This window comes from Excalfactoria chinensis, chromosome 1 (assembly GCF_039878825.1).
Source record: "Excalfactoria chinensis isolate bCotChi1 chromosome 1, bCotChi1.hap2, whole genome shotgun sequence".
Lineage (NCBI taxonomy): Eukaryota > Metazoa > Chordata > Aves > Galliformes > Phasianidae > Excalfactoria > Excalfactoria chinensis.
Genome location: NC_092825.1, coordinates 55655140 through 55668158, shown reverse-complemented (window position 1 = coordinate 55668158; position 13019 = coordinate 55655140). Strand labels below are relative to the sequence as shown.

The window sequence follows — 13019 nt, the reverse complement described above, 5'->3', positions numbered from 1 at the left end:
ACAGATTTGAACCTGTCTACACTGGATCATCATTGCTACATGACATTGTCACTAACGCCAGTTCAGTTTAAGGACTAACTAAACCCTGATGACATCTGTTTTTCTCCTTTGCTTCATTGTGAATTTATCATCTGCTTGATTTAAAGAATTAGGCAAGTATGTGCAAGGCAGCTGGAAATTTGTCCTGTGTCTCTACATGAGACACCTAAATAATTTTAAATAATTTATAATCTTAAACTGATTAATTAACTCACTACTTAAAACATGCTCTAATAACTTTAAAGATTACAGTAAGTAACATCATAGCAAGGTATGGAAGAAAATGTGAAAATTGCTACACAAAGCATTAATGTATTGGAGCTAGCTGAACCTACATTCAGACATGTTCCGTCTTCACTACTGCAAAAATGGTGGCAAAAACGTCCACTTCATGGTATAGAATTTTAAAGTAACTGATTTATTAGTAGAAAGCATTATGTAAAAATAATTTGGCATGAGAAGGGGTTCTCAATATGGTATCAAAATGATACAAAGGCTGCTCCTACCTTCCATAGAAATGAAAATGAATTGATTTTTTGGGTTTAGAGTTAAGGCATCAAGCCCTTGGACATATACTGCAGGAACACAAGGAATTCTGGCATGGAAGAGATAAAGAACAAATGAGAAAAGATGGTCTGTACATCTTTTTACTCATAGTTCCAACTGTAGAGCAAACAGCAATTCTTTTTTCCTAGTGTAGTCCATTGTTTCCTTGTAAATTAAAAGCAATTAACAATTATAACCCACTGAACTCTATTTACTTTTGAACTGCTTGCCCTTGTACAAAAGACAAAAGAAGAGTAATTTTAGTCACTTTATTTCTTGTTCAAAATACATATGAAACAATTAGAATAAAATTCTTTCAAATATGTTCTTTTTCTTTTCATTTTTTTTTTTAATATAAAATTATCACAAACTGTACACTTCATAACATCTTTTGAGGTTTCATTGTTACATAATTTTTTTCAGAACTGACAAATAATTTCACACTTCCTAGAGAATACAGTGTAAAAATACCGAAATGTGTTACAGTTCTTTAAGTCTAGTGCAAAAAAATAACATTTACTATCAGTAGTACAATTATATGCTGTCAAGTTTCACAAGTGGCCATTTAGCGCATACAAAAAGCCAGTAACACAAGTCTGGAAAGTTGTTGGTTTTTTTCGTTTTTTCCTTTTTTATTTTCTTGTCTCTATAATGCAGAAGCCAAAGATATTGACTTGAACAATGGCTAAGTATTAAATCACAGACTTCATTTTAAAAGTCACATCATGAACACTGAATAAAGGGTACTAAAACAGTCAGGTATTTTATATTAGGTCTTGGTCAGCCAACACCACATAGCAAGAAGAGACAAAATCTTAGAAGAACTCTGCAGCTACATAGACTTGGCAACATTTTTGATCTAATCATAGAAATTATTTTAAAGGTAGGGAGTTCTGTTAGAGTTTGGGCCAGTTGGGGCCTAATCTGGTACCACACAGATTGTCACAGCAAAGATGCTTATTCTGATGGGACTTATATTAGATGCTTCCTTTTCATATTTTAAAATATTTAGCATTTCAATATTAAGTAATACTGAATATTTATTAGCATTTCCTATGGCCAGGACTCCAATTTAACTTCCTACCTTTTGAAGCGTACACTTGTGCCTTCCCCACAAATAAGAATGTACTAGAAGAACATAATGATCTCTGCTGAAGGAAAGATCTGGCTAATTTCTGCATTCTACTCCCTTCACTTCACCTCTCCTGAGGAGTCCACTGAAGCCAGTTGGCTAAAACATAGAGTGGACTACAAGCTCAGGGCAAGAAAGGAGAGCTTTCTTGGGCTCCCTTTGCAGTGGTTCGAAGGGCATCTGGCTGGCACACAGAGCGGCCAGTGCTGCAGATCTGCCATTCAATGTAATGAGGACTGGGCAGAACAGGAAAATGAGGAAATACAATTTGTCTTTGCCCTCACCTGTCCAACTAGTACAGCTACTCTGGCATGGAGGTTGCAGTCTGTGCTTTTAGTGCAGACTAGCCATGACGTTCCCTAATTAGTCCACTCCTAAACAGCAAAGAATCTGATCAGGTGCTCAGATCAGAGTGCATGCGCAAACCAGAGTGACTTCAACTAGTAGCTCACTTAAAACAATAATTCTGAACAGTTTGCTGGAAAATGGCCCTCATTGTGACCTCTGCCACAAAGGGGAGACAGCACATAGGGCACTTCAGAAGTGCCTCTTCAAGTCAGAACTCCAAAAGTAGCTACTTTTAGGGTAGAGAAGTAGCTATCTCCTGTCCTCAGTGCATTTAAATCTAATGTACCCTATTGAGACTACTCACGGGAATAAAGAATAGGGAAGAATTTAGACCAACACTTTGAAGAAAAAGAAACAAGAACCAGCATGAAATATGTATCTATATTTTCTACTTTCTTGAGAAATAGTTTTCTGTTTATTTAACAAAAGTAAATTTTGCTTAATATATATATATATTTTTCATAGAAATATAGAGCAAAACAATTGCTAGATGTGCAACAGGACTGCCTAAATGTGATGTATTAAATATTTCTACCTATAGAAACACTCTCTAAGCTTCAATAGTACAATGGTACCTTGTGGAAAACTATAAGCCACTACTAAAAAGGAAAAATCCAGTAAAAATATATCTGATCTCTGTGCCTGACTACAGAGACACTTTTTATTTTGGAAATCAGGCAGCTGAGGCTCATATTTCTTACCAGCATTAGTAAAACCAGCAGTTGCAATAGTAGTCCATACCCTAGGGATGCACTGAAGACTTTTACCGTAATCTGAATTGTCAGCAAGCCACAAACAGCCATGGTGGATACAGGAGAATTCATTCTGTTTGTCTTGAGACTCCCAGCTGAGTTTACTTCTTTAGTTGCTATCATACATTATCACATGCAACCTGAGGCAAAGGCATCTGGAATCAACAGCAGTTTTGATGTTTGATTTCAATGGGGGTCAAATATGTGATGCTATGCTTCAAAATGCAGTGACCTATAGAGTTAAAAAGACCTACAGAACAAATTTGCTGGACTGATTTACTGGTCTACTGTCATGATATTGAAAATAAAGACAATCATTTACATTAACACAGAAAACAATTACTGTATAAAACAGCAAGTGATAGGCATAACACACTTCTTGTGCACCAGAAATAGATTAGTGATGAATAGATTTTGGTAAACTTCTTTTTTTTTTTTTTTATTAATGCAAAATGTTAAAATTAGTATTGTTAAAATTGTACCGTCAGAGGCTGAACTGAATCACATTATGTGCTATATTATTTCAATAAATATTAAAGCTACAGTAGATAATTCTGCTATTTCATGTGTGTGTTTGGGTTTTTTTTTGTAGTTTTTTTTGGGGGGATAGCTCAAAAAATGGGATGGAGTATTCTATTTTAAAAAGAAAAAAGAAACACACACAGAAAAAAGCATTTATGTTTTTTTCCCTCAGCGTCTTGAAATTTTGCTGCCACAGGTATTTTTGCTAAAAAGGCTTTTTATTTTATATTATTTTATTTTATTTTTTGCTTCAGTATTAGTTTCAGTGCATGGAAATAAGTTTGAGTAGATTGGTACTCAAGTACCACTATTTGCCCTTCTAGAGTTGAAGTCTTCTTTGAAGAAAAACTTTGTATTTAGCAACAGTACAGAAAACAAAGGAAACATTTCTAGAAGATGCCTTAGAATTATTTGAATGAAATCACTTTCCTCAGCATGGACTTCTCAGTATCCAGCTCTCTTTAGGACTGCTTGTCAGTTTAACGGGTTGCCCTGTTTCTGGACAGTATGCAGAATCAGGTCCAAAAGTTTAGAAGATGATCCCCAGAGCTTCTCTGAAACCAAGCTATTTACTACAGGTTTCTGTCTGCTACTGGCAAGTAGCTAAAGTGCAGTAGTGCCAGCCTCCCTTTCAGAATAACGTGGAATCAGGTGTACAGATTCAGTTGCTGACTAAGATAACACCATATTTTGTAGTTAGTAATCCTGATTCCATGGCCCAAATTTAACTTGATAAAAGACAAAGGACGATTTGGTGGGCCCAGTAGTGGTAAGGCTGTATGTTTAAATGAGTGTATTAAGTTCTTGTGCTGTAAGGGTGATTAAGATCATTAAACACTTACACCAAGAAAGCTTGAAAGGAATAAATGCAATGTAGTGCAAAGTGCCCTTTTGAGAGTCTAGCAAATCTTGTTTTTTTCATTTTCTGTGGTAGCCAAATTTCCACTTACATAAGGAAGAAAGATACACCCATCCACACATACCCATTTTGCAAGAATAATTACAACTGGCAATTTTATGTATTGTTCAGCTAAGCAGTCCGCTCTCTCTGAACTATTATTATGCAATTAAGCCTCAGAAAAGCATGGTGAGGGAGGTAATGGTCATGTATTGATCACTCTGACTTTCAGCAAGGAGCAACCACTCCCAGGCTGGAGAAATCACAATGCACCTGGTACTGTGTGACAATTTAGGACAGAATTCATTATTCAACTGAACCTGCATGAATAGGAAAAACGGGAGGAGACAAGATTTGTCTGGAACAATTGTGAAGTATCCTATTCATACATAAAGACCTGTGATGTATTAACTGAGAAATCCATAAGTACTAGGTTGGTTTTGTGAGTCATCAGGGAACTGACACCTGTGACAGCCCACTGCCTCTTTCACCACTGCGTGAAACTGGTCTAGTCCTGACCCCAAACCAAAGCCAGTACCTTTTGTACCACATCAGCATTTTCAAAGGTGTTGCCTGTTGGTTTTTAATTCAAGTACTGATTGTCTGAAGCTTTGAAAAAGTAAAGAGGTGATATTATATAAAATGATTTTTTGCCTATCATAAGTTTTCCACTGTATGTTATGTGCCAAAGAACAGAAGGCCATTACATATAGGAATGTGTCTAAGCACACCTTGGTGATATCTCTTCTTTGGTCTCATTTATGCTGCAAGAGATGGACCAGAAAGGGATGATGAGCTATGCTATGTGCCACTACCAACAGCCTTTGTACTATGACTCCTCTGGGATCAGGATCTGTGGGGTGGAAAGCTATTCTGCAGATTCCTTTTTAGTGGTGGTCATGTTAAATGCCTAAAATGTCTGTTAAATTGGCAAGCTTCTCTTAAAATGTCACTGATGTTAAGAATTACAAATGATTACAGAAGTAGGAATTCTGCTCTACAGAAGAAGCCTGCTTTATATTAGGAAGCTCAGCCTTTGCTTTTAATACTAACAGGTCTCCAACTATCTGGTCTTAAAACCATGCCATTGTTTTACAAAGGAAACCAACTCTAGGCACTTTCTAGAGCTAACTGATTTTTATTGGAGGTTTGACATTCCCACTTTTTTTTTTTTTTTAAATTATTATTATTATTTATTTTTTGTGGGTATATTTGTTTTACTTCCAAGACCTGAATTTCCAAAGCACATGAATATCCCAACCCATTTTTAAAAAGTAACCCCTCCAAAACATTTCTATGCTTCTATGCTTGCATTTTGAGGGACAGTAAAATTGTATATGCAGGGCAGTTGCTGTCATGAAAACATGTTGCTGTCATTCTATTGCTGGGCTCTGTGTAATGAGTGAGTGGCAAATCTCCCAGGGAGCCCTGAGGATGTCATAAAATAGCCGCATCCCCACACTTTCTTTGGTCTCCCTTCAGCTACTTGTTCAAGTCAGGCTTCCTGAATTTACCTCTCCAAGGGAGAAGCAGGATTTCACAATTCCCCTTCAATTTTACTGGGCTCCAGGACACTGTCTCTATAGCAACTGTGCTAACCTGGACAGTCTGAATGGATTTGCAGCTTTTCTTTCAGAGAGGTAATGAATACTCCACATAATTAAAAATGGAATGTTATTTAAATATTTAAGTTTTCAATATGTAATATTTCAAACAAAGGGATTCAAAAAGGGTAGTCTATATGCATATAGAGTGTAATCTAGCCTAATTTCTTCGTAAACATTAGCATTATCTTCCATCAGCCTGCTCAGACATAAATCTTGACTGTTCTGAAACAGATCTCCTAATCTTTCCCATATATATTTTTTTATTTGTTTGTTTGCTTATTTCTTCCTCTGCTTGAACTTCCACCGTTTTTCATGTGAGATGCATTTGCAGACTGAGTAGTGCACCAAATGAATCTCCTAGGCCACCATGACAGATATTAATTTTCAAAATCCCATGTTCTTCTAAGAGGTGCCCCACTGACAAATATTCTCTATCTTTTTCCCTTTTTCCCTTTTTTTTTTTTTTTTCCTGAATCCTACCTGAAGAACTCATTTCTTTTGAAACCAATAGCCGAGCCAACATGCTGTATTCATAAATTATTACAGAGAAGCTCCACTTTCATCACATCAGGCATGGGACTTCCTGCAGACCCAGCTTCGAGAGCACAGTTGTGAATTATATATCAGAGAGTCTTTATGTGTTCCCCTCTAGATAGTGCTTTGGTGTTCTGATAACCTATTTAACCTGTATTTATATTCATTAGTTGTATTTTGCCAGTGTTGATACTGGGGGTCATCAACAGTGCTAACACGGGTCACAGACACACTTAGCATTACAGAGCACTCAAGGAAATGCTCTCTTAGATTGGTAAGGCACCAAAGCTTGTTGTTACTGTCATCAAACTGAGGCGTCCTCATGATGGTACAGTTTTAATTGATTTTTCTTGTTTTGCAAGTTTAACATGCTTTGTGATTTTTTGGAAGAATAAATCCCATGTCACAGAAGATTCATTGTCAGTTCTGGAGAGGAAAAATTTTATAGCAATAGCAGAGGCATTCTCTTTGATTCAGTAAAGAGGTTTCCCAGCAACAGCAACATTGTAGAGGTGCTATCAGATAAAATATAAAATCACAGACCTGAGCACTTGCTATCATCAAGCATCCCCTTGCACTCAGCACAAGATTGAAGGTGTTAGTTCCATTTTCCCTGCCAGATTCCCCTGTGATATTTAAATGCCACATGCAGCTTCATCTTTTCTCAGAGTTCCAGCTCCTAGATTGCCAGTTTCCATCCAGGACTATGGAAATGTGGAATTGTGTTTGAGATGTCTATTCATCCGGACTATTAAACAAAAGACAGTCTTGAAGTTAAGGTATTGTGATGCTCTGGACATACAGATGGCTGTGACAAGCCCCTCATTTACTTCCTACCCTTAATGCTAGCTCTTCTTTATGCACCTCCCTTTTTCTACTTGCTTAATTGCACATAAAGAAAGGATAGGTGATATGAATACTGGAATAATTATCAGTTTCCAAGGGAAGATTTTAATTTTGGAGAGTTTACAGTTGCACTGAATAACTGCATGTCTGCTGCCACATTTTCCTTTGTCTTTCTCTGTTCTGCAGGCTGCTCTCTGGCACAATCTGTTTTTTGACACCAGATAGCTCAGTTTAGACTGACAAGCCTCAGAAGCCACGTGAAAGTGAATTCTGAGGAAGCGTTTAAACTGAGTCTCAGCTGTGGTGTGAACGAGAGAGAACATTTTCCATCAAAACTTGCATTAATATTCTTGTCATACATACTGTATTTTATTTGCATTTTGGATAGTCTGACAGATATTATATGAGCCTTGTCTAAAAGTTACCTCAGTGTCTAATTAACTGTTTCATTTTGGTAGAAATGCTGAACAGTACCAATTTCAGATTCTTGCCAGTGCAAATGCTTGTATGTGCAAATTAAGTTTTTGTGTTCTCTAATAAAAGCTTTTCAAATTTTGCAGGCACGTTAAAAACTTTGCATTCTCAGCAGGAGAACTCTGTTACCGAGCTCTTAAATAGTTACCTTTATTTAAAACTCTTACATGCTTAAAATATAGTCAAATGGTTTCAGAAGTCAGTGTACAAAATTTGTGAGGCCGCTAATCAATTTAAAATGATGATGTGCTGAAAAATCAGTGCGTATAAAAGTTTATTGGAGTTAATCCGTTAACTGATTGAAAAGACATAGCAAAATAATCTGGGACTTAGAGCATCATGTATAATCTGTGCAACATCATGTTGAAATTTTTCAAAATGATTAAATAGAAGCTAGTAGAAAACCCTGAAAATTAGGTGTAATGGATGGACTGATCATGTGGGATTTTTTTGGAAAATTAGTTCTCCTACTATTGCTCAAAAAATGCATCAATAGAAAAAGAACAAGAAATAATTGTTTTTTCCCTTTGAAAAAATAACCTAATGAAATCACTTCTTGCTTGCTCAAAATAATGAAGAAGGCTGTGATTCTTTAAAGAAAAGGATTTGTTACTGAAAAATAGTAAGTGCAAACATTTCCATATACTGAAAAAGAAATGTTCCAGGGGAAGTTTTGTCCTGAAATACTAAGTTTGGATTTATCTTATTTGTCCTGGCCACTTTCTTTGTACATGTCCCTGAGACACATATATCCTTAGTGCTTCCTAGAAACCAAATACCAGTCAGTGTTACTGATTCCATAAACTCTGGTAATCATAAAAGACTGTGGAAGAGGAAAGTTCTTTGACAGTTCTTCATAGAATTAAAATGAGAAATGTAGTGATCCTTCACCTTCTGGTCAGGACCCCACAGGTTTCACATCACTGCATTTTAAGGCCAGGAGTCATCTTTAGGCAATGCAGACAAAATTAAAGGTCAAGAATCTAATTCTTGAACATATAGAAGCCAGTCGATAGTGAAGCCCAAGACAGAAAGAAAGATAATGGGAAAATAGCTGGTCACTTGCCAAGAAGGTAAGGACAAAAGATTTATCACCAGATGGATACTATAACGCCAACCAAAGTTGAGAACATGGAGTGCAGTCAATCCTATGCTACTGCCTGCAGTGCCAGTGGAACTCTAAATCTACCTATGTTGTAGGGTCCTAGTTAACATTTTGCATAGACCTAATAATAATTTTATGGTTGCTCAGAGCAAATCTAATGGTCCCTGAAAACTTATTTAATGTGAGGAAGGGAAGCAATTGTTTGAAAACAGTATTTACCCAAAAGACTAGAATGACTCATTAGATACATTTGTATGTGGGCTTTTTTTCACTTTACAATGCATTATTGAAAATAAATATAAACTTTAACAGCTCTCCTGAAACCACTTAATCCATCATACACTTTTTCTGTACAGTTCTGTGGTTTACTGTTGTGAAAGTACAAAAAAAGCTCTGCAGTGCAAAATTCTTATTAACTACAGCTACTGTTTCCAGTAAAACATTTCAATAAAAATATCTCAGGCTTTTGAGTGAGCCTCAGGATTATGAGTTTTTCAAACGCTTTTAAAATTACTACTATATATTTTACACCAACCATTTGCCAAATTCGATTTCTCTCAAATCAGACTAATGTTTGTGATATAGCAGAAATATGAAGTAAAAAACTGCATATTCAGTACAGGAATAGAAAGTTTACAACAGTTTTGCAAATTAAACCCTTAAGAGTTAGATAAAGCAATATATAAATTGACTAACTGTGTTACGCTTTTATTCAGAGGATACTTCTATGAGTGCAAACACAGAGTAACTTGTGCACTGGGCTCTAAAGCCAGTGGACTGGTTGTGTGAAGTATATATACTCTACCTTGAGAAAACTAAGAAAGCAGTAAAAAAAGAAAAAAGAAAGAAAGAAAAATTATAGTATTTTGCATTATTTATATTTATCACTGATAAGCAACTAATTAATAAAGGGATCATTTTCGAAATCAGATATTTTGATAATCTTGCAGCCTGATTTTTTGTAGATGCAGAGCATCAATAAATCAAATTTAGACACATTAGTCATACAGAATTGCTATTAGCCATACAGAAAACAAAACAATAACGTAACAACAACAAAAACAATTAAAAACTCTCTGCAGCCCCCCTTCCCCCTCCAAAAAAACAAAAAAACAAACAAACAAACAAAAAAAAAAAACCAGGGAAAAAATGGAGCAATTATTCCTTTGGTGTTTGACAACAATTTAAATGTAAGGAAATGACAATTGAAATACCTTACTAATTATGATGAAACATACAGGACACTCATAGGTAACAATGAAATAGTTAAAAAGGTGTTGCTCATCGCTGAACATTTATGCTACATTTCATTGTGAAATTGTTAGCTTTTTGGATATTAGGTGCAAGAAAGTGCAAAGAATATTGTCAACTGTTACAGTACCACATTACAAAAAGTATTTTCTAGGCCACAAAGGCCACATCTGATATAATTTGTATTAAGATAAATGTATAGACAAAATACGTTTTCAATCTCCGTGTACATATCTATGTATCTATATCAGCATTGCAAAACCACTTGGAAAATGATCTAGGCCACAAATCTCACATTTAAAATATTAGACATCTAGAGAGAATAAAGAAATGAAAGGTAGCTCTGCATTTATGGAAATGGAAGTACAACCTTGAACAGGAAGGATCCATATTTAGCATTTCCAACCCTCCCTGGGAAATGCATTTCTGTCTAGAGGCCATGGAAAGCAACTTTGAAGAGACATGAAAAAACTTCAGTTGAAGCCATTCTTGTTAGTGTTTTTAATAATAAATAAGGAATACCTTATATAAAGCTCTATTTGTCTATTTGGCTTGCTTTCTTCATGTGTCTTAAATCATTTTGAATTACTCCTTCTTTTTGCCTCAAAAAAATCCACCAAAAAAAAAAATAATAAAAAACCCTAGAATATTAAGAACAGTATTCTCAGCATCTCTAGAGCAGTTTCAAGGCATAACTGACAACTGTAGGGTTCAGTTAAAGGAATGGAGGTGGCTGGATCTTTATTAATTCATTCTGTGTCAATCAGGCCAAAGTGCCAATGTGAAGAAGAGTGAAAGAACCAATGCCAAGTGGTTCTTTGCAAGTCTCTCAGTTTGCAGGCCTTTCCCCCTTCATAATCAGATTAATTTCCACAATTTTTTCTGTTCTTATAAAACAATCTTCCATTTTTCTCATGTGACAGTACAAAATGCTGGTTTGGAAAAATACCAGTCTTACATGTATCTCTAAGTTTTACAAGGATATAAAGAGAGTCACCACTCAAACATTTTTCTAGTTGCTCCTCAGCTTTCAAAATCCAAGGTCCAACTATTCAGTCTTTTCTATGCTCTTCACAATAAATAAATAAATAAATAAATGGTCTGACTGAAGTTAGATCCATAAAATAATATTCAGTTCTCTTCCAGTTTTTAAATCAGCTCACTTCAGCAGATGATTTGTTGTAGTTCCTCTCAATGTGTATTCCAATAAATGAATTTTCTTGTTTATAAAATTGTTGCATTTCAATTTCTTTTTCCATATATTGATACAAAGCACAACTCAAATTCATTTTGGACATCTAATTTGAGGTACCAATGACCAGAAACATGAACTACGTATTCAGTTAAAAGTACTTCAAACAAATCTAACACTCATGCTAAACCCAGAAACATAAAGGTGATTTTTTTTTTTTTTTTTTTTTTATGTAACCACAGCTTTTGTTCATGTTTTTGAATACCTAAAATTCATAAAACAGTTTATGTTAGATCAGAACATATTCACACCTACAGTTTGGCCTGAATAAAGACTGAATATGGGATGCAAGATGCCCATAGCAAACAGGCTCCACCAAAAGTGCTAGATGCATTTGCTTGGGAGACCCTTACATTTCTGTGGAGCTACAGCAACCTCCACAAAACTCGTAGACACATTCACTGTCCATAATGATACACCCATATCTGTTCAACATCATGCAGAGCTAGTGGATAACTGAAGTAAAACTGCTACCAAATACAGCTGCTGGCCTCGGTGCACATGGTAATTATGCCAGACAGTTTAATGAGTTCCAGTAGGTGCAGCAGGCATCCTGATTGCTGGAATATTATAACTGCATAGATCCAGTCACGGGACATATTCCATAAAGGCTGAACTGAAACCCAGGAAAGCCTGTAGGGTCCTACTGAGCTGATGTGGCTTCAGAGGACGTTTGATGAGTGCTTCAACCCTGTTCAAAGCAAGAACTTCTAGCAGTCAAAATGTGACAGTAATTACTGTTATTGTCTTTTTCTTTTTCACTCTTTCCTCCTCTTTTTCTTTTTCCCTTTTTTTTTGTTTTTCTCTTTTTCCTCTTCTCTTTCTTCTTCAATTTCTTTTTCTATTTCTTCTTCAATATCTTTTTCTATTCCTTTTTCTCTCTTTCTTTTTCTTTTTTTTTTCTTTTTATTTTCTTTCATTCTTCTTTTCTATTTTTTGTTTCTATTTCTTTCTCTATTTCTCTCTCACCTCCTTTCTTCCTCCTTTCTTTTTCATGCAGTGTTCAGCTTAAAGTCTTTTCTTGACAAGCCATATAAAATTTAGGGCAATTTAGATGAGATTTACTACAAGAACCATATATGACTATTTGCACTCAGAAGAATTAAGCATCAAAATCTGCAGTGGTATTGAATTACTTTGGGGATTATTCTTTTTGATTTTTATGTCTATTCAAATATATTAGATATGATACTGGATATATGCCAGAGACAAAACAGGTGAGTGAATTTTTATGAGAAAAGATTATATTTGGCTCAAGTCAACTTCATTCATAAAGTAAGAAATTATTATAAACTGTAATATAAGACTTAGAATAGGAAAAAAGTATTTTAATACAAAAATATGGATACAGTTCATCTGCGAAAGCCAAACCTGTTTATGTAGATGTGAGCTACATGGGAGCACTGGACACTGAATATGATGAATCCACACTTGTTCCCTAGGGTGTAAGTGGTGGTTTTGGCGATGAACAAGATCCCTGGCTATCAAAACTGGTTGCTCGGCCAGGTAACTGCAAGAAAAATATTAATTTTACAAATATCATTAATTTGGCCATGACTCATTTCAGAGAATGAGGGAATCCCTCAAAGAAGATCCTGAGACACAACCAGAACCTTTCTGGGTCAAAGTCTTAATCAGAACTAATAATGGAAAGAAATTTCCTAGAGACCTAAATATTCCCCTGACTCTTTCACAGGAGTGGATTTGCTTTAC

General features: G+C 35.5%; 1 protein-coding gene across 2 annotated transcripts in view; it reads right to left on the bottom strand.

The window, feature by feature from the left end:
• Nucleotides 1-853: 853 nt before the first annotated feature.
• The window catches only part of SYT10 (synaptotagmin 10), a 44638-nt gene continuing 32472 nt past the window's right edge, over nt 854-13019 (bottom strand). For both annotated transcript variants that reach the window (XM_072354690.1, XM_072354784.1), the window contains exon 7: nt 854-12816. In XM_072354690.1, the coding sequence (XP_072210791.1) occupies nt 12745-12816 (72 nt within the window). In that variant the 3' untranslated portion in view covers nt 854-12744. The remainder of the gene's footprint in view (nt 12817-13019) is intronic.